This window comes from Aquarana catesbeiana, linkage group LG12, assembly GCF_042186555.1.
Source record: "Aquarana catesbeiana isolate 2022-GZ linkage group LG12, ASM4218655v1, whole genome shotgun sequence".
In the NCBI taxonomy this organism is placed as follows: domain Eukaryota; kingdom Metazoa; phylum Chordata; class Amphibia; order Anura; family Ranidae; genus Aquarana; species Aquarana catesbeiana.
The window spans coordinates 200,697,648-200,724,927 of NC_133335.1; the positions used below are offsets into that span (position 1 = coordinate 200,697,648).

The 27,280-nt window shown below is 42.8% G+C and overlaps 1 protein-coding gene across 13 annotated transcripts in view; it reads left to right on the top strand.

Annotated features, from left to right (window-relative positions):
* The window catches only part of PTPRT (protein tyrosine phosphatase receptor type T), a 645,628-nt gene that overhangs the window by 311,443 nt on the left and 306,905 nt on the right, over window positions 1–27,280 (top strand). For all 13 annotated transcript variants that reach the window (XM_073606476.1, XM_073606478.1, XM_073606484.1 and 10 more), the window contains exon 7: window positions 6,147–6,440. In XM_073606476.1, coding sequence (XP_073462577.1) covers window positions 6,147–6,440 — 294 coding nt within the window. The remainder of the gene's footprint in view (window positions 1–6,146; window positions 6,441–27,280) is intronic.

The window sequence follows — 27,280 nt, forward strand, 5'->3', positions numbered from 1 at the left end:
TGAATACAGATTCCGACTCTTTTTTTTGCACCTGGAATGTGTTTAGCTTATTTACACTAAAAATTCAATTTGGCTTTAAAGGAAAGCTAATGATTTTGTATTGGTTTAAGATTTTATTTTTTAATTACATGCTTAAAAAAGTGGCCATTTTTTTTCTTCCTTTTTATATAAAATGGTTATTATACAAAGTACATGTTGTGTTCATGGAACAGAGCTCTCTAAAGAGAGAGCAAAGCAGGAACTGCTTGCTCTGTCTCTCTGTAACTAAATCTTCCTTCACAAGACCCTGTTTGAACTGTCAGGCAGGATGGTCATTGGCAGGGAGGAAGATGAATTATTATTCTGTCTCATCTGTGCAGTTTGAGTTATTGAGCATTAAGAGAAGCAGGCTTTTTTCAGCAAAGCAGTTTAGATAAGCCTGGTAAACATAATAACATTAACATGGGACTTCATATGTTACTTGAAAGTGTAAAAAAATATATTCCTATACAATATTTGATGTTTAGCCCATTATTTTTTTCAGTTTTTATTTGTGTAGCACCCTCTAGTAGTGCGAGGTTGTTAGCGTAGCTGTTAGTGTAGGAAAATGTAAGTTTAGCTCAGTGCTAAGCCCGAGTTATGAATCAGGGTCAATCCTAGCAGCTTCTCTGGTGTCTCCCTGTTTTCTGGGACATTGGAGAATGTTCCAGACATAGTGGGTAGAGGCTAGGAAGAGATGCTTGGAATATTTAGGAAGGCCTCAGCCAATCCCCAGTAAAGGGCTGGCAGGAGTCAGGCCACCTCATAAATAGGCATGAGTCAGGGGGGGGGAGTCAGGTGGAAGATGGAGATGGAGTGCTGAGGAGGTTGTTGGTGACCTTGAGGGTGCCCCCTAGACTGGGGCCATAGCCTCGGGTTGGGGCAAGGGTGCTGGAAGGATCCTACCAAAACAGATGGAGGAATCCCTGATTGGAGGCACGGGAGCAATAAGAGAGGACAGCAGGAGCAGGTCAGCCGTCTGGGAGATCTGCTGAGAGTCAGCTGGGTGGGCTGGTGAGACTCAGTCTGAAGGACTGTGGGGAGAAGTTAGCCTGGAGGGCTAGTGAAAGGGGTAGCTGCATCCAGGTGGGTGGGCAGTGCCTGAAGAGGTGGTGCTGGGATCAGTAGCCACAGGGGTGATGCAAGCTGAACACTGAAATTCTGCTACACAATCAAGGGGCCTCAGGTTCCTGCCTGTAATGGACCATTGCTTTAATCTGATTGTCAGATACTGTTCCTGCTGAGTTCTGCAAACAAGTGAGTGCAGGAGGAAGAAGTGGTGCTGTATATAGAGACTGTATATAGGAAGAGTTGTCCCTGAAATTGTTGTTGAAGTCAAGCGGGCATCCCATAACCTCCCATCCCTATCCAAGTTATTATCCCTCAATGAATAACAAAAAAAAAACAAAGTCATGAACTGTTCTCTGTTCTCTGGAGCGCCTGTGAAAATTCGGTGTTCCTGGTTGTGCAGGGTGGGGGATCCCAGTCTACTTGCGGCTCCTTAGGGGGTACGCTACATTTGTAACTCCTGAACATAAAAGCAAATTAAAATATATATAGAAATTTTGCAATTAGCAATTTTGCTAATAATCCTGGAAAAATTTGAGTCCTCCAATCCCCTCATTTGTGTATATTCCATTGGTTGTCAATATCCTAGCTATCTGGCAACACTTAATATGTATACCTCCTAAGCCAGATCCATTCTGTTACTTTAGCCAAGGACTCCGAATTCCTGCCCTAAAGGTCTGTAATCTAATTATGGCCAACTGTGACCACTGAAACATTCATTAATCATATCCTGTTACCCACTCTTCTCCTAGAAGCATTGCTCAGAATGCACTTTTCGAAAAAAATAAATAAACTGGCAGGAGGCTGTAGTACCATTTAGAAGCCTTCTGAAAGCCCTGCCCAAACTAAACCTGAAATAATGTGAATAGATTATCTCTTAATTTGATAAAGATGGACATATTAAAAATAGGAAACATAAAAGCTGCAATCTATTTTTGACCATAAAAAAACCTTATTTATGTCTTGTTTCTGTATAAACTGGGCTTCCTTCCCTGCCTGAAGCTACCTCTGCTAATTTCCAGGCCGTTCTTTCCTCCCTATGCCTTTCAGTAGTCAGCCTGCCTGCTCGCCGGCATCCCTCCCCTGTGCAATGAGTCCATGCGCCTAAATATTCACATAACTAATTGCAGTTCCGCTGGCTTCACATCAGTATCAGCTCAGGTGCAGTTCGGTACAATCAATTATTGATCGTTTTATTTCTCGGTGGAGATAATTATCCAGGTATTATTCTGGAGACACTCAACGTGGACCTAGGAGACAATCATCCGGAACACTCATAAAAATCGCATATTTTATTTATTAGGGGCACGGGGAGCATTATACAGAGTGCTGTGTTCATTATCAGTGTATAGACACTTGGCATCGTTGGAACGCATGTTGCTTCCATCACTAATGTAATAGACTTGTCTCTATAACAGTGTGATATGTTTAATGCATACATATTAACAATCGGTATACATTTTATAGCATATAAATAGATTCAAACATCCCTTTTTCTGTGCAGGTTTCCTGTAAATATAGACTTGCAATTGTTTACCTTGCACCGTGTACGCGGCCCTTCAATTACCCCCATGCAGTGCTGCGAATCTCCTATCAGTATGTAAATGTTAGTGATCATTATACAACAGTGTTTTCATGATCGGTTATTAGATAATCTCCTTCATTATCTGCCACAGTACAGTATGTTCATTATTGTGCTTAGCTATCAATTATCATTAAACTGCATATTTTTGTCACTGCCAGTACATGAATGCTAATTACAGTTATATGCGAAAGGTTGTTTTTGGTTTGTATATATACACGGCACTTTATTATATACTGCAGTGTGTTTATTTTCAGTGTATTTATTCATCCTGTGTGGGTTTTCATTAAAGGGGTTTGTTCTACTGCCTTTAGGGCAGGGTGGCTTCTAATAGTAACAAGACTCTCGGGGGTTGATTTACTAAAGGCAAATAGACTTTGCAAAGGAATTTTCCCAGATCTTAGTACATGGGGTAAAGCTCTGCTGACTTCCATCATCTAATCATGTGCAAGCAAAAATGCAAGAGCACGTAAATGGGTAATCTTTGCAAAGTGAAATCTCACCACATTCACCAAGCTCTAGGGCACTGGTCTCCAAACTGCAGGCCGGGGCCAAATGCTTCCCAGTGCAGCCCTTTGCTTGCCCTTATCTGGCCCTTGGGGCAGTATTCCTCCCAATGACATTACCAATAGGGCATAAATCTTGCCACTGACACCAACAGTGGGGCACTATTCCTCCCACTGACATCAATAATGGTGCACTATTTCTTCCACTGACACCAACAATGGGGCACTATTCTTCCCACTAACACCAACGATGGGGCACTTTTCCTTTCTCTGACACCAACGATGAGGCACTATTCCTTCCACTGACACCAATGATGGGGCACTATTCATTCCACTGACACCAATGATATTTAAGAGCACCTGTCACTTACTTGAAGACATGCTGTCAAGATGGAGGAAATAAACAACTGTTGCTCCTCTTTTTTTTCCCATTGTTGAAAGGTTTTACTTTATCTTTGAAGAGTGCAAAGTTTAAAGGCAATTACAACCTTTTACCCCCCCCCCCCGGTGTTCAGGGTATTTAAAATAGTTATGCTTACTCTGTTTTTAGATGTATTCTGGCTGATTTTAGGTTCTATTTTTATGTGCCTTATCTCTGGTGTTGGGTGGTCCTCAAAGATGTGGTGAGCATTTATGATATGATAATGAGATGTTTTCACATATGGGCATGAAAGTGGTGCCTTCTGCTATTTCAGGGGGGGGGGGGCAATGACACCCATAGTGGACCTATGATATCCTGTACACACAGAGAATGGGTTGAATAATGTTGAAATGCTAAGAAAATCAGTATTTGCATATCAGTGCATCTTGGGTTTCTAGGGCACCTGTGATATTAATGAAAGGTGATTGCAGGCATGTGAAGGTTCTGTATTTCATTCACAAAACTATTTACCTATCCTCTGTAAACAGAAGGTGTTGCTATACAGCAAAATATGAACTATTAACCGAGATAGTAAGGATAACTTGCAAATTAGTGGTAGTGATGAATTGTAAGTCTGTTAACTTGCTGCACATTTTCACTGGCAAGTTGCACACTTGCAGAGCACTTGGAGCACAAGTTCTAGTTGACACTTTTCCAATTTGTAGCAAATTTGTGTGGCAAATCTCTAGCAAGAGCAAAGTTGCAATGGTGAGTCTACAGCAAGAGCTCTGCAAGTCACAGTGACCCCTGTGGTGGGATGACTATTGCACAACATTACTGAACCAGAACTTGCGGCAGACTTGCAGAATGTTTGCAAAGAAAGTTGATCTGGAGTCATGCAATGCGGACTTGCAATTGTGCAACGAACTTGTGAAGCCTGGCAAGTCTGGCAACAGCTTTGCAAGTAATTTTCAAACTTGCAGCTCAATTGCTTGCTTTCTGGGAACCTTATCAATAACTCAAAAGTACATAAGCTCTGATCTAGTTCACAGTGTGAGTGTTAACTTTTCACTGGACACCACCAAACCCATATTTTAAGCAGACATAGTGGGGACATACTGAACTTGTACTCAGGTTGATAGGATGGTACCCCAGAAGAAAACAAGAACAAAAGAAACTTCCTCTAGTTGTAGGCATGTGATACAGAGAAAAAAACACAATAAACAAAGCAACCCCTGAGAGCATTGTAACACACTAGGATGGTCTTAAATTGTGAAACTCGAAGTGGTGGACTAGTATAGGTCACTACAAAAGGGGGGACTAAACTAAACTGTCACATTGCTCTTTCTCTCTTCCTTTAGAGGGTCTCATGGGTACCACTCTTTCACTAGTTGAATTCTCAAGCCCAGAAATTGCTCCTTGCAGACTGTGGTCAATGCCTCTTCCACTTGCCTAATGCCACTCTACATTACACCTTGATGGCCTAAAGACAGGTTAAACATTATTTCCTACACCTGTGTATCGAACCACCTTTAGCGCAATGATCCATAGTCACAACTGCTCATCTACTGGTGTTACCGAGACCACGGTGACTGATGCACTCCTGGCAATTCCAGGTCTGGTATCTCTCCCTAAATGCTAAAGGGATACTTCAACTCCCCTATCACAGAAATAAACTTAGAAAAATACTTTTAGTTCAGCATCTCTCTACAAAGTAATATAATTCATGGCATGCCTTGTCTTAACAGTATTACAGCAAATTTTGTTAACAGCTGTGCTTATCTCCCAATCATATATCACCAAAGTATACATTCATTAACTTTGTCCTTTCCTGCTTTGAAAGACAACTTAGCTGTATCTGTACATAGTGCCAGAGTCCTGCATTTCCTATTGTAATGTGGGGAGGCAGCTTTACTTTTCCAACAATGCAACCTAAAGCAAATTTCTCACCTTGGAGTAGCAGAAGAGCAAATGAAGGCAGAAGTTACAAAGCTAAATGGTTTAAACCTGGAAAGTAAGAAAACTAGAAAGCTTTTTAGTTTTGTGACAATGAGTTTAACAGTTTGAACTGGAAAGGGGGAAAAAGGTAATTTCATCCAAGTAACACTTAAATAAAAAATGTCTCTAATATCAGCATTCCCACAGTCACAAACAATATTTTCTGTTATTAACAGAGCAATTACAATGAATACTATGGATATTTGAGCCACTATTACAGCAAGCATTGACATCCAGTCTGGAGCGATAATTAAATATCTTGCTATTATTCTTACCTTCATCACTCTATTAGATATACCCTATGGGATAAGAATGTGTATTATATTTCATTTAATAAGGTCTCACATATAAAAAGTAATATATTATTATTCATATACAGATACATTATATAATTACAGGATATTGGCATAAAGATGATACAAACATGGAGAATTGAAGAAATCTTGTATATTTAATGCACCAGTAAATTGCACTATATGTTAATAGTACTTAACTATCATAGAACTGTTAGAGCTGCCAACTGTTGCAATGAAAGTAACTTTTAAGTTATGTTCTTAGGTTTTGTGTCTGTAATTCTGTTTCCCCTAATGATTTATTTTCTGCATCTTTACAGAGCCACCAAAGCCTATTGCTCCTCCTGAACTCCTGGCAGTGGGAGCCACATATTTATGGATTAAACCAAATGCCAACTCAATCATTGGGGATGGACCAATTGTCTTGAAGGAAGTGGAGTACCGGACCACGTCAGGAAGTTGGGCTGAGACTCATGTAATGGATGGGCCCACATATAAGTTATGGCACTTAGATCCAGATGTGGAATATGAAATACGTGTCCTTTTAACCCGTCCTGGGGAAGGTGGCACAGGACCACCAGGACCACCACTCACAACCAGGACAAAATGTGCAGGTAAGTTGCTTTATAACTGTGCAAAGGGGAGAGCTAAACTCTCAGTAAACAAGGATCCAAAACATTTTTTTACTTATTTCACACCAAGTGCTGTATATAGGGTCATTTCATGGCAAACTGTAAAATTGACAAGTAAAATGCTAACTCTTTGGGTTTATATATCATAGAGGTTACATAGTATTATTAATGGAAATTAGAAAATGTGTTTGGGTTCAGTTCACATGGCATTCATCAAACTCATCATAAAGGTTGAACATTACAAACCTAAATCTGCTGAATCAGATATAGACTTCTACACTGAAGTCTATAGGAGGTGAATCTTGAAAATCACTTCGGGACATTTTCAAAGCTCACAGGCAGGAGACTGTCAAAAAAAGGCAGGGGTAGCTGGGCACTACCATGAAGGACATATACCAATGCAAAAAAAGGAGAAATACTGTACAGCAAGGAGACGGTCCTCTTTTATGTGACTCTGAGGACGACACTGGTGTTTCGGAACAATTTGATTCTCATGGACAGCGTCGGTTACATCATATGCTAGCATCACATATTTTGCATGTGTATTAAATTTTTTCTGCTTTATTGCTTGGCTTAAATACAGCAGCAGCACCCTTATCTGATTTATTACAACTTAAAAATGGCGTTTTTAGGTAATTTGGGCTAAGAAAATTGTTTTTTTTATCCAGTGGTAAGTGGCCTGGAGTGAACAGCGGAAGTAGCAACCACTACAGATCTAAAAGCTATAGTAAAGTGTACTCCTAAAAAATGAAGCTAAAGCCCTCAATTTCGTACCTAACAGACAGTGGCAAAACTGTTTCCTAGTATAGTTTATGAGCTTCTTTTTTGCAGTATGACACTACATTGTATCAAAATTGAATAGAATGTCAAAACTTTTCAAAACCTCCACATTCCAGGCAGGTTTCATCATAAAATCAAAATTAGAGTAATAACTTAATAGGTAGAAATATTGTAGGCGATGCACAGTATATAAGAAGAAGGGAGACATGGCAAAGGTTTTATCATGAAATAAAAACTAGAGTGTATATTTTTAGATACAACAAGCAAAAATATTATAAAGTTACTGCACGTTATGTAAGCAGCTTTATTTAGCCATAATGTAAGAGAGGGATAAGGCAGTTTTTATGATGAAATAAAAATAAGGGTGTATTCATTTAGAGGAGGAGATGAACTAAAACTGGCGCACACAAACTTACAGATACACAGACAGTGCATAGTAACCAATCAGCTTTTAGGTTCTATTGTCAAAGCTTAAATGAACAAGTTGAAGTTAGAAGCTGATTGGCTACCATGCACAGCTGCACCAGATTCTGTGTGCAGCCATCTTAGTAAATCTTCCCCAATAACCAGAAAAATTGTACATTCACTGGAGACTATGCAAGCGGCTTGGCTTTATTAGGTCTTAGTGTAAGAGGGAGAGACAAGCCAGTTTTTATCATGAAATAAAAATCAGAGAATATTATCTCAGAGACAATAGTCACAAATATTGTACATTTGCTGTTGAGTATGTAAGTAGCTTTATTAGGCTGCAGTGTAAAATGAGAGACAAGGCATTTTTATCATTAAATAAAAACAAATACTGTACATTTGCTGAAGTATATGCAAACAGTTTAGGCCACAGTGTAAAATGAACAAAGGAGATTTATTGTCATGAAATAAAAATTAGAGTGTATTGTTTCAGAGACAATAGCCACAAATATTGTACAATCACAGGACAGTATGACAGTACAGGACAGTATGTAAGCAGCTTGATTAGCCCCAATGTAAAAGGAAGATTAGAGGCAGTGTTTTTTTTTAAAAAAACATTAAAGTGTATTATTTCAGAGACAGTAGCTACAAATATTTTTAAATGGTGGAGCACTGGAATGGGCCATATGCTAGGAGACAGAGAGCATGACTAACCCAACAGCTAACATTAATAATTTTGTAGCTGGGCCTCAACAAAAATATTATGTGTGGCAACCTTAAAATAGATAAGGTAAATGTTAATTGGTCTCATTATCATATTTCAGACTAAAGGGAGATATTATATTATTTAGATCCAATCCAAAAATGGAAAAGACTCAAAATATTGTCATTCCAGGAATGGGAGGTACCCTAATAATTTAATAGCTCTTATGCATGTGACAGCTTGAAAACATTGGAGAAAAGTTGATGAATTTATATTATCAACTATAAAGATCCAGTGTACACAATTTCTGGAAAATATTGAATCTACATACAACTATGGCTCAAATAGTCACTGAAAGATTGGAAACAGGAAAGATGTTATCATCTGGACTTCTAGACAGTTGACAAGGGGATAATTTTCTATATTTTATTATATTATAGAAAACGGGCTTAAATATTGATACCTCATCCAGAATAGATATAGTAAAAAACAAACAGCCAGAGCTTACGAACTTTAACAGGATCAGAGAAGATCTATGATAGGTCAAGTTTCTTTGTGGTCAAGGAATTAAGGTCCAGAGGAAGCTGTTTGTGAAATGCGTCGACCTCCTGGCCAGCTTTACAAAGAAACAATATGTGTACTAGCCTATCCGACAATCATATGATGTTTTAAGAGCATGAGCTCTATATTCTCTTTTATATGTAATTGTTTTTGTAATAAAATACCTTTTATGTGAACCTAATGTGGTTCAGTCCTTCTCTGGTACCGTTCTATATTTTATTATCAATGGCACAATGAGAAAATGTTTAGGGGTCAAGAAGTGGTTTAGAGATGGCGGGGTACACAATCTATCTCCCAGGTCTGGCGCCCACATGCAAAATGCAAATGAACGAACTCTGATCTCTTAATTGAATTTATGTTAATTTCAACTAAAGCATGTGCATATATGTCAAAGTGATTTATATCAAGAAGCACAAGTTTTAGATGCTCTAACATTGGCTGATGTTGAACACTTTGGGCAAAATTAACACATTTTGTTTTACTTTGCATTATGTATGCTTTTGACAAGAAAAAAAAAATTGAAATATTAAGATAAAAAAACATCCTGAATGGAAAGAACACAGACTTTACCTTTTACCTCAAACAATTTGGGGGAAAGTTTAAACTAACCTTAACCACTTGCTCCCCCGGAAGGTGACCAGGCCACTTTTTGCCATAAGGTTGCATTATTTTAACTGACAATTGCGCTGTCATGCAAGGCTATACCCAAATAACATTTCTGTTCTTTTTTCCCACAAATCAAGCTTTCTTTTGATGGTATTTGATTACCTTTTTTTTATAAACAAACAAACCAAAAAAAAATTTGAAAAAAAAAACAATATTTTTTACTTTCTGCTATAACACATAGCCAATAAAAATGTTTAAAAAATTGAATTTCTTCATAGATTTAGGCCAATATGTATTCTGTTACATGTTTGTGGGAAAAAAAATCCCAATAAGTGTATATTGATTGGTTTACGTGAACGTTACAGCGCCTACAAACTATGGGCCATATTTATGGAATTTTTTTTTTTTTTATACTAGTAATAGTGCTGATCAGCGACTTATAGCAGGACTGCGATATTGCTTCGGACATGCAAAATGTTCATACAAGGGATCTGAAAAGGTTTTACAATTGTTTGTGATAGAAACACAAGCCCCAGCCATGCTAGGTCTCAGAACAAGTAAAGAGACTGGACTTGTGAAGATCATAATGACTGTGGATGGTGGACACAGAGGTCTATCAGAGGCTGACATTAAACGTGAGTACTGTGATCTATTCAAGGGCCTGGGGTGCCTCCCGGGTGTAAGCGCATACGTATAAAAGAGGCTGCACAGCCTGTCATTCACGCCCCAAGGAGAATACATTTAACTCTTGTGGATAAAGTCAGACAAGAACTCACTAGGATGGAGAAGCAGGGAGTAGTAAAAAAGGTCACGGAATGGATCAGTTCTATGGTTGTGGTGGAGAAGAAGAACACAGGTGCAATTCGTATATGTATTGAGCCACGTGATTTGAATAAGGTCATAATGAGAGAACACTACAAACTCCCTACCATAGAGGATATAGCGCACAAGCTAGTAGGTGCAACAGTTTTTAGTGTACTAGATGCCCATTCGGGTTACTGAAAATGGCATCTTGATGAAGCCAGCAGTTACTTGACCACTTTTAACTCCCTTTGGGTCGATGGCACTTCACAAGGCTACCTTTCGGCATAACATCTGCACAGGAAATATTTCAAAAGAAATCACACGAATTGATCGCTGGTCTACAGGGTGTTGAAGTAATAGTTGATGATTTGCTGGTCTATGGAAAGGATCAAATGGAACATGACAAAAACCTTACTGCTTTGCTCAATCGGTGTCGTGAAAAGAATCTTACACTCAATCCAAGCAAAATGCATATTGGGGTAGAAGAAGTTACATATTTTGGACACCTGCTAACCAAAGAGGGCTTGAAGCCTGATCCAAAGAAGATTACAGCAGTTCTTAACATGAAGGCCCCCAACCTCCAGAAAGGAGCTGGAGACATCACTAGGTATTTTCAACTATCTATCCAAATTCTCTCAGGGCCTTGCTCAACAGATAGCACTGCTACGTACACTGCTACAGAAGGATGCTGTTTGGTGTTGGGATGCAAACATGGAAAAGACTTTCGACAAAGTGAAAAAACTGATCACTAAACATCCAGGGCCAATACTGAAATATTTTTACGTAAACTTTGACACTGTACTTCAAGTAGATGCCTCCCAGTTTGGGTTAGGTGCTGTACTGACTCAACAAGGACATCCTGTGGTATATGCTTCACGAGCACTGACCACAACGCAAGCCAATTATGCCCAAATTGAGAAAGAGATGCTGGCTATTGTGAATGGATGTGAGAAATTTCACCAGTACATATATGGTCGCCCGGTAGTTGTGGAAACAGACCACAAGCCATTGGAGTACATCCTACAGAAATCACTAGCTTCTACACCTCCACGTCTGCAGCGGATGGTTATGAAATTACAGCAGTATGATCTCACAGTAAAGTATAAGCCTGGAAAGGAAATTCCAATGGTAAATACCCTGCCTAGGGTGTTTCTAGAAGGACATGAAGCACAGGATGAACCTGAGTTGGAAGAACAAGTACATACAGTACTAGCGAACATTCCAGTATTGGATGTACGGCTGAAGACGATAAGACAAGTCCTGGAAAAACTAACTTGTGTCATGTGCAATTGCTGGCAAGAAAAACGAAAGAAGCTGTGTCCTGAACTACAGGGATTCTGGCCTATGAAAGATGAGCTATACATTCATTGGGATATCATATTTATGGGTGACCGTATTCTCATTCGTAAGTCACAGCAGGCAGAAGTACTGAAACAAATCCACCAGGGGCATTTGGGCATCACTCTGTGTAAGCGCAGAGCATGGAAGTTGGTCTACTGGCCTAATTTGGACTTTGATATTGAGACACTTGTGAAGAAGTGTGAAACCTGACAGACATTTCAAAAACACAATGCAAAGGAACCTCTTACACCATGGAATGCTCCTTCACGGGCATGGCAGAGACTGGCTACAGATATTTTTAATTTTGATGACAACCATTACCTGATAGTAGTAGATTACTACAGCAAATACTTTGAGCTAGTGCAGCTGAGAAATTTAAAAGCATCAGTCATATGGGCTTTCAAAACAATACTTTCAAGACATGGAGTGTGTGAGAAACTTGTGTCTGATAATGGACCACAATTCTCATGTTCTGAGTTCCAGTGCTTCTTGTGTGAATGGGGAATCAAGCACAAACCCACAAGCCCCTATCACCCACAGGCCAATGGTCTAGCAGAGAAGTATGTTGGCATAGCCAAATCCATTAGTTCAACACCTATTGAAGGTTTATGCTCACCTGCACAGCTGCTAATGGGTAGAACACTGAGGACCACAGTGCCTATTGCACCAGAGAAATTGCAGCCTCAGTCTATTCCACAGGATCGAGTAACAGCTCAGAGGATCATAAACATGAAAAGGCAAAAAACTGTATTTTGATAAATCTACAAAATCCCTTTGTCCACTCTCTGCTGGGCAAGCTGTACAACAGAGAGTCACTGGGAATACATGGGAACCTGCTTGAATTGTCAAAGAAGCCAATTCACCAAAATCATATATAATCAAGACCAAGTGTGGACAGAAACTGAGACGAAACAGGCGCCATCTTCCTCCAGACACTGCTGTGGATACATCATTAGAGGAAGCGGATGACAATGGAGATAAAGAACAAGCCCATGATGGCACAGAAGTCCTAAACATGGATATTGAGTCTACTGAGGACAGCATAAATGTATCAGCATGTGATACTGCTGGGAGTGACTCTCAACTGGACACCAATCCTACTTATGATGAGCCAGCAATTACTTTCTCTCGCTATGGTCGAGCTATTAAACCAATGATATGGAGGGTCTTTGTCTCATATTAAATGCTTCATACTTGAGAGGGAAGATGTAATGATGTGTATGCTTTATGTTACAATTCACGTTCAATTGTTATGCCTAGTTCCTTATACATGTTAGGACACAGTTAACAGCTTTGGTCATGTGATCTGGGGGCGGGGAGCTGTGGAGTGTTCTGTAAGATGGATGCTGCTGAATAAACACCAGGCACATGTTAAACCTCATGCCGTCTGCCTATTCTTGGTGTTAAATCATTACACACAGAATACATCCCTTCCCCTCAGTCAGAACTGAGATATGCCTTGTTTACATAGGCATATCTCAGTGCTCTATGTATTGCAGACGATCAGTGGGTGCCGGAGGACATCGAGTGCCCAGCACCCGTAGATCGGCTTCTGCTGTGAATATATATATATGTGATCCGACGCACAGCTGCTGCCCTGTAGCAGTAAAACTGCTAAAGTGTGGTCAGAAAGTGGTTAATAAGTGCCACTTTATCGAAACAGTAGTTGATGCTTGCAACAGACTTAGAGCATTAGTAAATCGGTCAACAGTAAGTGAATTTAAACATGCTTGAGATAAATATAGATTTATATTCAAACAAAATAAAATTAAGTTAAAAATTAAAAAGGGGCAGACTTGATGGACCACCTGGTCTTTTTCTGCCGTCAGTCTTCTATTGCTAACAGGAGGTAGAACTCTTGTCACTAGGCAGCTGAGAGGTAAATTGTTATTTTTCTGATTCCCCTACAGCAATGCCTATCTGTTGTTTCACAGAAGTAGCAGCTGGTGAAACCTGCTTGAATGTAAAACAGGAGCTGCAAGAAAAAAAAAAAAGAATTTTTCGCTGGATTAAGTTAATGCCTCCACCCCCTCTGAATACTCCAGAGCTAAGTCCCACAGTAGGGCTTGCTGAAAAAAAACATAGTGCAAAACTTAATGATGTGCTGTAGCCCAGAGATGCCAATCAGTTTTCAGCTACCAGCATTGGTAATGAAAACTTTTCTGGAGATTATTTTGTCTCCTTAAAGTATAACTAAAGGAAAAACTTTTTTTTTAAAGTTTCGGTTAGAGTGGAGAGGGAATAGAACACCTGTCAGTGTTTATTGCTGTCTGTGGGCCCGTTATGGAGATTCACTCTCTCTATTTCTCCTGTTTACCATTAAAAGTGAAAGTAAAAGAAAATCCAAAATTTTGGGTTATCCTCAGAAAAGTAATAGAGGGAAAATCTTCTAATGGGGGCACTAGTTCTAGTAATCTGGGGTCCCCAAGGAACTCTCTTAATTTGCAGTGATTTCCTCTGACTTCCTGTTTGGCTATGGGGCAGGAAGTGAAGAGAAATCTCCGCAATGAGACACATATGGTGAAAAAAAAAAAATCTGAAGGTTAAAACCCTCCCTTGCTCTATCCAAAAAAAAAAAATTGCCCCTAGGTCTATTTTAAATATATCTCCAAGATTTCTTGAGTATTTTGTTCAAATTTTTGCACTGATGCACCAAAATATATCCAGGAAGTGAAAAGAGTATTATATGAAACCATATTAGAATATAACTACATTTAAAACTTTTTTTTTTCATTTTGGATTGTGTAAGGAATGGTTAGAACATTTGTTCGTTTTTATTCCCAAAAGTGGCTCAATGGGGAGGTGTACCCTTCAGCTCTTTAGTCTTTTGAACACAGTGGGGTTGATTTAGTAAAGGCTAATTGGCTGTTCACTTTATAAGTGAAGTTGCAATTTGCATGGGAAATTTCCCCAGGTGAAACTTCAATTTGCAAAAAATATCCAATTATGTGCAAGAAAAAAAAAAAACAGTGTTTTTGCTTGATTATGATTGGATGATGGTGGTCAGCAGAGTTTCACCTCATTCACTAAGCTCTGGGGACAATTCCCATGCAAAGTGAACAGTCTATTTGCCTTTAGTACATCAACCCTTATGAAAAGTAAGAGGAAATGTTTCGAAAGTGACAACAATCTCCTCTTATGGCCTAGTGTTAATAGCACCCATTTTGACATCAGTTTGCAAAGCTTCTGAGATCATTCAGATCTCATTGACAGGTGCATTTTACCTCTGTCTGACCTGCTTTAACCATGTTTTGCATTCTCATAGACTCACAGGAGTGCAAAACCTGCCTGAAGCAAACAGAAGCCCATCAACATATGTCATTAATCACTTGCCGACCGGCTCACGCCGATATACATCAGCAGAATGGCACAGGTGCGCAAAACCACGTACCCGTAAGTCACTCTACCGGCAGCTAGCGAGCGCCATGGGAGCGCGCCCGCGGGTCCCGTGGACTCGAATACCGTCGGTGGCCTGCGATCGTGGCAGGCAGAGGCAGAACGTGGAGATGCCTATGTAAACAAGGCATTTCCCTGTTCTGCCTAGCAACATGGCAGGGATCTAATGCTCCCAGTCATCGGGAGCAGTGATGTCTGTCATGTTCTAGTGAGCCCATCCCTCCTACAGTTAGAACACACTGAGGGAACACACTTAACCCCTTGATCACCCCCTAGTGTTTAACTCCTTCCCTGCTAGTGATATTTACACAGTAATCAGTGCATTTTTATAGCACTGATCGCTGTATAAATGTCAATGGTCCCAAAATTGTGTCAAAAGTGTCCAATCTGTCCACCGCAAATCACAGATCGCTGCCATTACTAATAAAAAAATAATAATAATAAAAATGCCATAAATCGATCACCTATTTCCCATATTGTCTTTCAGGACAGCAACCTATGAGAGACCTCGGCTCCTCCCTTGTTAGGAAACACTGCCTAGCCTAGATTTAAAAGGCATGCTTCCCCGCCGGCTCCTCAGATTCGGTGTTTCTTTCCTATGAGGAGCCGTGGCTAAGGACAGCCAGGGAGGCTGAAGCCTGTATGTTCAAGAAGGAGACAGAGGTCTCTGGGAACTAGTGGTGCTATGCCTCGGAGAGGGGTTACTTGGCAGCCACACTGTTGTTTCTGTTGCCACCCCAGCTCTCCGAAAGTTGTGTCGTGGGATGCTTCGGGAGCCCACCTTCAGCTTCTCAGTGGAGACTTAGGAGGAGGCGCTGTTCCCTCCCCCCCTTTGCACTATGGTGTGAGCTGCAGTGGAGCTCACAGCGAAGCCAGGTGGCGGGTGACGTCAATTTTGGCAGGGGGTGTGCACCTCTCCTTGATCTGTGGCTTCCAGTTCCAGCCGTGGATGCTGAAGTTGGGCTGGGCTTTGGCTGATGGGGACCTGGAAAGGTCGCACAGGCGGTTGGAGGGCCCAGCGGCAAGACCATCCTTTTCACGGCGGGAGCATGTCAGAGGCAGGGACCATCCTGGCGGCTTCTGGTTTTGCCGACATCAGCCATCTTAAGGTAAGGAGGACCAGGGGGCTGGTGGTTCTATGTGCTCTCCTGGGGGGGTCCCTACGTGTCTGGCTAGTGGAGGGGGGAAGGTCCCAGGGTTTGGACTGCCTCACAGAAACAGGGGGTGGGTGGTAAATCCCACAGCCCCAGACTGTACCTCACCAGCGGTAGTAGGGTACTGTACCCTTTTCTTCCGGTCACCCCCTCTGGGGGGAAAGGGGGACTGGTGGTTTCCACTTTTTGTTGCATACAAGTTGGCCCCATTAGCGCGATCACATGGCGGCATACTTTTCCCTTCCGACAGCATGGCTGGTATGTCTAGGAGAAAGAAGGAAGCCGCAGCGTGCAAGGGGGCGAGCTATTGCGCTTCAAGCTGGCCCACAGGAAGCATCTAGCAGGGTCACTTCTGGGGCATATGACGTCATCAGCGGACGCTGGTTACAGTCTCCATACGGCGCAAACAGGGAGCATGGATGATAGCTCAGAGGCTAAGGGCTCTGATTGGTCTGCTGGGACCTGAGTTCAAATCCCAATGAGGAAAAGCCATTCGTATCCTAGGTACTGCACAGCACCTGCACCTTCTGCTGGACATGTGGCAGCTCTGTGGCCTAGCCGTGAGAACTTTGGCTTGGCATCCCTGCTGGTCTGGTTTTCAAAAGGAGAAGACCCAGCAGTGGCTGCGGACCACCAAAGGGGTGGGATGGACTCTTCTGCGACACCTGCACAGGCAGCAGAAGCAGACCCCAGCACCAGGACCTCACAGGCAAGCCTGAAGTGTTTGTACTTTCCATGCACATCCTTTGAGTGTATTATTCCCCCTTGTAACCAGTAGCGACTGGGTGAAAGGGAATCTTTTTTTCTCCCTCCTGCACGAGGTGTATGGAGTGGGTATGGCTGAAAAAGCACTGTCTGGGAAAACACGAGGCTGGCTGCTGAAAGGCAAGTCATGGCTCACAATCAGTGCAGCCATGGGAGTCTGCCTGGAGACATAGGATCTTGTCCTCATGTCAGATCCTTCTGACCTTTGACAAGTCACTTTATGAAGTGGCTCAGCGGTTAAAATTTCTGCTTTGGGTCACTGATTTGATGGGGCTGAGATTCAGTTCCCTGAGCGGTCTCCTGGTGACTCGGGCGTGTCTAGCCAGGGGCGAAGGCCTGGGTGGCTGACACTTTTGCTTGGCAACACTGGGGTGGTTAGTTCAGATCCCTCAAAATTCTAATGCTTGCATCAAGTTGTGGGTTCTCCCTCTGTTTGTGTGGGGTATCTTACATGTCCTAAACTCAGGCTGGCATTTGATATACCTGAAACATTGGCTGGGTAGAATGCACTCATGAACAGAAGGGTCAGCTCACACAGAGTCTGCACTATAGGCACTGCAGTGAAAACTTTGCCTGTGTAAGACCAGCAAACCAGCTCGCCTAAAATTTTCAGGCAGGGGTCTTCAGGTTCTCCTGGTCGACTTACAAACAGTGAAGAAAAAGCGCTAGCATTGAAGGTGTTGCACCTAAACTGTGCCTTAAATACTGAGGTCATGAGTTTGAATCCCAACCAAGCTAGCACTCTGCATGTTTCACTAGTGTTTTGATGTTACAGGGTTGCCGGGCAGATGGTGCTTAATGGCCACATCACCTGTATGCACCTGATATAGAAAACTAAACAGGGGATCTCTGGTGACCAGGGCCCGATATCAGGGGGTGGCACCCTGTATAGGATCACGGAGGGTTAAAGGCCTTCAGGTGACCAGACCCTAGTAAGATACACAGGTTTCTAGAACACTTGTTAAGAAGTGGGAGAAGGCCTGGATGGTGAATTCAGTAGACCCCCTCATTACAAAATTTCTCTGGAGGAGTAGGTTGCAGGAGGACAAGAAAAACACTCCTGCTCCAGGACCAGGGATAGAGCAGTGGAAAAGGGCGTTCCTCTTCATTAGGTCCGATGGAAGCCGGGGAAGTCTAGGGTCCAGCTTCTCGGAAGGCTTTGGTTCAGTACCCTCTGCTCCCTCCAGATGCAGTTTTTTTTCACAGATCCAGACTAACCATCCCAGTCCTGGGAGACGGAGGAGTATTGTTTGATTTCATGCTCAAGAGAATGAACTCTCTTCTGAAAGGGGTGTCGCGCATCTCAGAATATTGTCTGACACAATTGCAGACACACATTAATGCATAGTCAGTAAGAGGACGGGCAGCCCCCCCAAGTGGTGGGTGAAGAACAGCATGTCCAAGACTGTGTGATATCCCACCCACAGGGGACCTGTTCTTTGTTCTGGGCTGGAAGCGATTCTTGAATCGCATAACAGACAGGAACAGAGCCCTTCCTGGGAAATTAAAGGGTGACCCAGGTAGGAAGGTTGGGCTATGGCCACAGCACCCAAGAATGCACCCGATCTCATCTGGTGACGGAAGTTATGACTAAACTCAGTGGAGTCCTCTTCTTGCAGTTGCAGGCACTTCCATAGGAACCGTCTATAGGGCAGTTAATCCTGGGATCTCTAGTTTCCCCCAGGAACTCTGCTTTCCTCTCATAAAACCTCCTCTTTGGGCCTAAACCAGTAAAGGGTTGGCGCTCTTGGGTAGATACCGTCGCTCAGAGCTGGAATTTTCCCAGCCGGGTACACCAGAACTAGTGTCCCCATTGGAAGATTTCCCCTCTATTACTCTTCTGGGGACAACCACAATTTTGGATTTTATTTTACTTTTACTTTGAATGATAACTGTAAACAAGACAAATAGAGGGGGTAAATCGCACTAATGGAAGCACAGACAGCAATAAATACTGACTAGCGTTGTAATCCCTCTCCACTCTATCCAAAACTAAAAAAAAAACTTTGCCTTTCGTTAGATTTTAAGGAAGAAGCAGGAAAAAGTTGTGACCTTTGTCAGGTTTTTTGTCTGTGAGAAATTTTAACAAACATCTTGACACAAGCGGCACTAGTAAATGTATCAGAAACTGAAGGTCAATATTCGAACAAGAGACAAAAACAGCAGTAAAAACAGTGGTTTAAACCACCTTCGCTGCTGTATCTAAAATTTTAAATAAATAAAAGTTAATATGCAAATAATGACTTTTCAATGGTTCCCATTTGCATAATCATGATATTTTATTAATGTACTGTCAGGAACCATGAATCGGACTGAGACAGAAGTGCAGTAAAAATCGCACTGTTTACTAATAATAATGGTAAAAGGTAAACAGAGCAAACGTGGTCAAAACATAGTTCGGTACCTGGAACGGATAGTCAGACAAGCCAGGACATCAGGGTGCCAGGGAGCAGCATACTTTATAACATGCAAGGAAATCAGGAAACCAGAGAATCAGCATAGTGGAACAGCAAGCAGGATCAGGAACTAGAAGGGACACCAGCCAAGCAAGTCTTAACAGGAACACAGTAGAGAATCTCTTGATATGTTGACCAAGGCAAAGGCAGAGAGGATCTGAACTGAGCAGCTTAAGTAGCCAGCAGGACTTATGCTGGCCATACACTATACGAAAAATCGTCCGAACCCATTTTCGAAAAACGAACGTTCGGCCGTGAGCGCAAACGATGGTGCCATGATGTAATGACCGATAAATCGTTCAGTGGACATAAATAAATACATTTTTTGGTCTTTTTTTTACATATACCTAGTGCAGACAGTTCAGACGGGAAACACATTAAGCTTTCAATTTATTGTTCGTTCAGCAGAAAATTTCCAAACTTGTCCTTCGTTTTTTTGGCTCAAAAACGCCCAAACGATTATCGATTTTGTGCCCATTAACTGGCCGAAAAATGAATGAACGGTCTAAATGACCGAATTTCGGCCGATTTTTCGTATAGTGTATGGCCAGCATTACAAACAGTATATCATCACCAGGTAAGTCACTGTGGAAAGATTGGAGCTGGCAATTAACTGACAGCTGAGCGGCCTGCTCTGAGAAGGAAGGGCTGAGCCCAGCTCTGACATGTACGATTAGTGTATGAGACTCCAGCTGCAATAGCAAAACCAGTGTAGAACAGATGCTCCATCCTTAGCCTAATGGCTGCCCAGCCAAACCCATACTCCACACCAACCCATACCATTAAATCCCATTAATGGAAACCACACCATGAATGGAGTAAAAAATGGCCGTAGCAGCCTCTTTATTAACAGATAAACTTAAATTAACATAAACAATAAAAACATTTGTTAAATAAAAAGCCATCAGTCACTAATCGCATTGGTCTTTGAAGGCACCCCAAAACTATTGCAATGTTCTAAAATGCACTGCGGTACCTTTACCATACTAGGCCTCCAGCCGCAACAGTTGGCTCGGAGACAACACACTAACCGCAGTGCACCCATTAACCTATTCCAGCTAAACCGACGTTACCTGGAGTACACCAGAAGGACCCAATGGCTGCCGCGACATCCTTAATCCGCTGCTCCCGCTGGGAGAACTGACCAGAACGGGGGGGGGGGGGGGGGGTGGTGGAAATTTGCTGCCTGCTCCCATCAAGCTCCACTGGACGCCAGGGCTGAACCAATCCTCCTTAATGACACCTAGCCCCTCCCATCCAACAGGCTACCTGCCAATCAGGTAAGCCCTCTCTTCTCACCTCTACATGACCTGTTCCCCTGCTCACCCCGTTATGCCTGCCCTCCGCTATTTTTCTTCTCGCTCCAGGCTTTACTGTACTTTACCATAAGGGCCATGAAGCTACAGTTTAGCAGAAAATTTGACAAATTGTAGATATAGATATAGACAACAAATCACTCAAAGAGCTTTTCAGTAGCAGCAAAGCTGTTTTATTCAAACCACCAAATAAAAAAGCTTTTGTTTTGTTCAACTGAATATTCCGGCAAGTGCCTTATTCTCGACTTATATTGGCTTCTCCCCGAGTTGCACCCACACTATATTGCTTGTTTCAACTCTGTCAATATCTACTCAAATACAGAGAAAACGAGAGAGGGAGGAAGAGAGAAAAAATAGGGAGAGGAAAAGAGGAGAGAAGAGACAACGAAATAGAGGAGAGGAAGAAAGAGTTCAAAGAGGAGAGAGAAGAGACAGAAAGAAAGAGGGGAGAGAAGAGACAGGGAAACAGAGGGGAGAGAGAGGAAGAAAGAGTTCAAAGAGGAAAGAGAGAAAGAGGGCAGAGAAGAGAGAGGGGAAGAGGGGAGAGAAGAGAGAGGGGAAGAGGGGAGAGAAGAGACTGGGAAACAGGGGATAGAGGAAGAAAAAGAGTTCAAAGAGGTAAGAGGGAAAAGGTTGAGCAGGAGGGGAGAGAAGAGATGGAGAACAAAAGAAGAGAGAGAGTCACAGTGGGGGAAGAGGGAGAGAAGAGAGAGAGGAAAAGGGGAGAGAAGAGAGAGAGATAGGGGGGAAGAGGGGAGAGAAGAAAAAGGGAAAGAGGAGAGAGACAGAGAGGGGTGAAAGGAGAGAAGAAAGGAAGAGGTAAGAAGAGAGGAAGAGGAAGAGGAGACAGAGAAAGAGAGGAGACAGAGAGTCACAGTGGGGGGGGGGGGGGGGGTTAGGGGAGAGAAGAAGAAAGGAGAGAAGAAATAGGGGAAAGGGGGAGAGAGTCAGAGAGGTGTAAGAGGAGAGAGAACAGAGAGAGGAAGAGGGGAGAGAAGAAATAGGCAAAGAGAGGAGAGAGAGGCAGAGATGGAGGAAGAGAGGAGACACTAGAGAGAGGAAGAGGGGATAGAAGAAATCGGGAAAAAAAGGAAAGAGAGGGAGAAAGAGGAAAAAGAGGAAGAGAGGAGAGAAGAGACAGTCAGGAGAGAGAGACAGAAAGGAAGAGGGTAGAAAAGAGACAATAAAAGAAAGGACTGGGGGGGGGGGGCAGGGAAAGGAAGAAGAAATAGAGAGAGAGAGAGAGGGGAGAGAAGAAATAGGAAAAGAAAGGAGAGAGAGAGGGAGGAAGAGTGGAAAGAGAGGAGAGAAGAGACAGTCAGGAGAGAGAGAGAGAGAGAGAGAGAGAGAGAGAAAGAGGGGAGAAAAGAGATAGAAAAGGAGAGGAGAGGAGGGGGGAGGGGAGACAGGGAAAATAAAGGATAGATAGAGAGAGGGGTGAAGAGGGGGAGAATAGAGAGAGGAAGAGGGGAGAGAAGAAACGGAAAGAAAGGAGAGAGGGGGAGGAAAATGGAAAGAGGAATAAGAAGAAGAGAAGAGAGAAGAGGCAGAGGAAGACAGAAGTGAGAGAGAGAGAGAGACAGAGGGAGGAAGAGGTGAGAGAAGGGAGAGAGGAAGAGAGGAGAAAAGAGGCAGAAGCAGAGAAAGAGAAGAGTGAGAAAGAGAGGCGATAGATTATTATATATACAGTTAATGGTTTACCTTAGTTGCCAAGCTGTTCTCAATTGGTCGAAACTGTCACATGGGCATTTTGCTTTCCTCTTCATGAGCTAGAGTTTTAGTTGCAGTTGTTTGTCCAGTACTGTTGCGTATACCCTTAAAGTTTATACCCCCCCCTTAGTACAGACTCAACTACCTTTCCAGCCCCAGGCTGGAGGGGGTAATTGTTAAAAGTGGAGAGGCAGGAGGGGTGTTGTTGAGTGTGCAGAGGCAGGATGGGGGTTGATGTTGGAGGTGGAGATGCTGGGAGGGGGCTGTTGCTTAAGGGTGGAGAAGCAGGAGGGGGGTTATTGTTGAGGGTGGTTATTTATAAGGGTGGAGAGGCAGAGAAGGGGGTTATTGTTGGAGGTGGAGAGGTGGGGTGGAGGGTTATTGTTGGAGGTAAAGATTCAGGGAGGGGGGTTATTGTTGCAGGTGGAGATGCGTGAAGGGGGGTTATTGTTGGAGGTGGAGAGGCAGGGAGGGGGGTTATTGTTGAGAGTGGAGAGGCAGGAAGAAGGGTCATTGTTGAGGGTGGAGAGGCAGGAGGGGGGTTGTTGCTGAGGGGGGTTATTGTTGGAGGTGAGGAGGCGGGGGGTTATTATTGGAGGTGGAGAGGCAGGGAGAGGGGTTATTGTTGGAGGTGGAGAGGCAGGAAGAAGGGTCATTGTTGAGGTTGGAGAGGCAGGAGGGGGGTTGTTGCTGAGGGGGGGTTATTGTTGGAGGTGAGGAGGCGGGGGGTTATTATTGGAGGTGGAGAGACAGGGAGAGGGGTTATTGTTGAGGGTGGAGAATCTAGGAGGGGGGTTATTGTTGAGGGTGGAGAGTTGGCGAAGGTGTGGAGGGGTTGTGTAAACAGTGGATTTGATAAGCACTAAATGAAGGGGGTTTATTGGAAATGGTGAGCTGTCAGCACTGGGGGGAGGAGGCGGCACCCGCTGTACTCACTTATTTGCTGTACTCAGAGCTCGCTCTGATTGGCTATGGCGGCGGACAATCCTGGTTGCCAGGGGACTTCACAAACACTGTTCTCTCTCCATATTCTGCTATGCAGCAATGGCTGGGAAATGCAAGAAGGGAGGTAGGGTATTTGGTGTTTGGGAACCTCACGGCTGCAAATCACTGCCCCGCACTACAACACCCAGCAGACCCACCCTCACCCCTCCAAGAAGTTCTGCAGCAGCTAAAATGCCCAGGTAAAGTTGTCAGAGGTGGGGGGGAGCCTGGCACAGGGCAGGACACCTTAACACTGAGCGGGACACACTACTCACTGGGTAGAGCAGAGTAAGCCGCCTGCTGAATTGCCCAGGGAGGGGAAGGGAGCAATATGGTGCCGGGAAGAGACTCCGACTGAGCTAAGGGGGAGGTAGTGTGGGAGGTGGAGGGGGCAATAGACGGGACACTGTATGCGGGGACACTTAACCAGTGGCGGGCCCGAGCCAAAGACAATGTTTTTTCTGGGAGGAGAAAATGTATAAAGTACCGATAACCAAATACACTTGACTTAGCATGGGCTCAAGGAGCAGCTGCTTTGGGCCCCACAACAATGATAGGCCTGGGGCAGCTGTCCCGTTTGCCCACATTAAAGACGGCCCTGCCTGTAGCTATGCCAGTGGGTGTCACCCCTCTGGCGGTTGTCACCTGGGTGTGGTCTGCATTCCCCGCACCCCCATAGCGGTGCTACTGAGTTTTTTATACAAATAACAACCTTCTGTTGATCGCAAATTCATATCATCGCATGGCATCTTTTTTGTATGGAAGAAAAGATGTTTAGACTTTAGCAGCAATAATGCTTCCAGGTCTTTACAGCTGTGTAAGCGCACTAAAGGCTCGTACACACGGATTTTCCGCATCAGACTTTTGTCCGAAGGGCGTGTGCCGTGATCTTGTCTTGCATACAAACGGTACACAATTGTCGGCCAACAAACACAAATGTAGTGACGTACTAGATGTACTATGAGCCGATAAAGAGGAATTTCAATTGTCAGTAGCCACCCTTTGAGTTTGATTGTTGATTCAAGCTTTTCATTTTGTGCTTTTCAGTTAGTTTCTGAACGGCCGTTCGTCAACCAGACATGTTGCGGAATCGGAGGAGATAACGTGTTATTTATTATTGGCCTTGGAGTTATTTCTTTGACCCAAGTCCAATCCAGGAACAGGAGGAGGAGGATTTCTTGGACCAAAAATTGGTTGCTTTAATAATCGTGACCAATTATGTCATATGCCTTTGCTGTGGGAGCTCCAGGAGAATAATCCAGATCATTTTCGTAATTATCTCCGGATGACGGACCCCTGCTTTCACCAACTCTTGGCATTGTTGACCCCCTATATTAAGAAGCAGGACACATGCATGAGGCTTTTATTTTATTTTTTGTTTGAATTAAGATTTGATTTGGTATATTTTCTATGTTTTTGGATGCATAGAATGTACTTTTTCTTTAAGTTCTATTGGCAGATAGCATGTCTAATTTTAATTGTTTTTTTTTTTTAATGCACAATAAAAAAAATTGTGGAGAATAATACTTGGCTATGTGTTTTACTTCAAATGACAGTTTGGGAGTAGGCAGTTACATTAAAAAAAATACAATGTAATATTTTGAGGTGGGGTGGGACCCCTGATTAATCAAAGCATTGTCTAGGTGACTAGTTATTAATTAGCTAACTGTTTAATCAGATTACTGTTTATGTTGGCTGTTCCTTAGATGTGCTAATGATATTACTGATATTACTGTTTACATAATAATACTGTTTGCATTGTCATGCTAATGTCCCCAAAAGGGGAATATCCTCCTAGGGGGTATAAAGTATGTGTCTGAGTTTTTGGTTTTACCTCAACATCTTGTCTGTGTACAATGTTTGGGGTAAAAGGACTGATATCAGCTCTCGGTTTGCTGGACGGGTTTGGAGGGCAGAAGGCACTGTTTGGCGGAAGCATCCAAGCGGGGTGCCAAGCGGTCCAACACAGTGGGTTTTAATATTAGGGAGGGAAGTTGATGCTAAGCTGAATTCACATAGCTACCTTCTGATGGTATAGGCTTTTCCCCCTTGAAGCTGGAGGATAATAAGCTAGAACCATAAAGAGCCTGACTGCTGGGTAAACCCACTCTGGGGCATTAATAGTACCCTGGTTCAGGTGCAGTGTTCAAGGGTGGCCCAGGACAGTGACCCATCCGTTGTATAATTACAGAGGTATCTGTAACAAAATGGGCAATTGATTGAATGAACAGACAAGGAATAACTTTAACTTGCATATTACTAAACTGCAGTTTTGCCGCGTACACACGACTGGACTTTCCGGCGGAAAAGGTCATTCCGTCGGACGTTCCGATCGTGTGTGGGCTTCATCTGACTTTTTCTTTCTAAAATTCTGACGGACCTAGAAATAGAACATGTTTCAAATCTTTCCGACGGAATCAGTTCCTATCGGGAAAACCGTTCGTCTGTATGCTATTCCGACGGACCAAAAATGACGCAAGGGCAGCTATTGGCTACTGGCTATTGAACTTCCTTTCTCTAGTCCCTTCGTACGTCATCGCGTTCTAAATGATTGGCCTTTGGTGTGTAGGCAAGTCTGTTTCAGCGGAACTCCGTCGGAAAGACCGGAGTCTATTCTGATGGAATAGAAGCAATAATGCAAAACAGGGTTAGCATGCATACACTGCAGAATTATGAAAAACAGGTAATGAAAGCTGTACAAGTATGGTCTCTTCACGGCAATGTCTCTGGAGCTTAATCTGGGAAACATATGGCTTCAGGTGCTCCCCACAGTAGCTGGGTTTTTGGAAATCTCCTTTTAGACAGCTGTCAACAGAGCAGGTTTCCCTGTTGGAAGATTTCCTTTCCGGTGACAAAAATGCTGATTTTCCCATAACTCTGTACCGGGGGGCCAATGATCACCAAGACCAATAGAAAAGGATATTTCAGCTCAACAAAGTCTTAGCAGTAAACAAAAGTTTCTAACTATTCCATATTTTATCCAAAAAGATAAAAAAATGGACTGAGCATGAAGGACATGTATATTTTTCTGCCTAACCAACTATGAAACTGTTGCTGCTCTTAGTTCCTATATGTGAATGTTTTTGCCTTGGTGAGTAAGAACCAGATATGTGTATATTTACCAGTGTTCAAACAGCGCTTCCATTTTTTTCAATGGCAACAAATGCCTCAGTCTTCTAATGTCTATGTCATGATACTTATCGCCATTCAATTTTACCGTCATAGAGAGACCCATGTTCATTATTAGGCTGTCTGGTATATTGTCCCTTGCCGTGCAACTATACATGTTAATATTGCATGTATAGATTATTTTCTGCTCTTAGCACAAAATGGCCATGTGATTATGTATAGATGGTCCTCATTATTAACTGTGCTGCCATTACCATTGATATAATGATTATACTATAATGATTACTGGACTAATTCCCATCACTACTCTAAGAGGCTTTCCATTGAGTAGCACCTGCAACGTTTCTCCGCTGAGCACTAATGTACATTAAAAGCCACCAATTGCTCATAAAGACATTAAAAGCAAGCCTCAAGTAGTCTCTTTAGAATTTTAAGGATAGAAGGAGGCAGGCAGAACCAATATTTGGGGGTTGGAGGTATGCAACAGTTTTAATCGGTACTTATACATAGGCTGCCACTTGTCGCTAAGTGCTGAATATTGAACAATCTTTAATGTCCCTATCTCACATTAGGTACTAACTAGTATGCTATATACAGTTCTGTCTTTAATTGTGCATATTTATAGCAAAGGGCATGTAAAGGGCATGTAAAGGGCATGCAAAGGGCATGCAGTGGTCATATTCCATCTCCAGGAACATAAACTCTACAA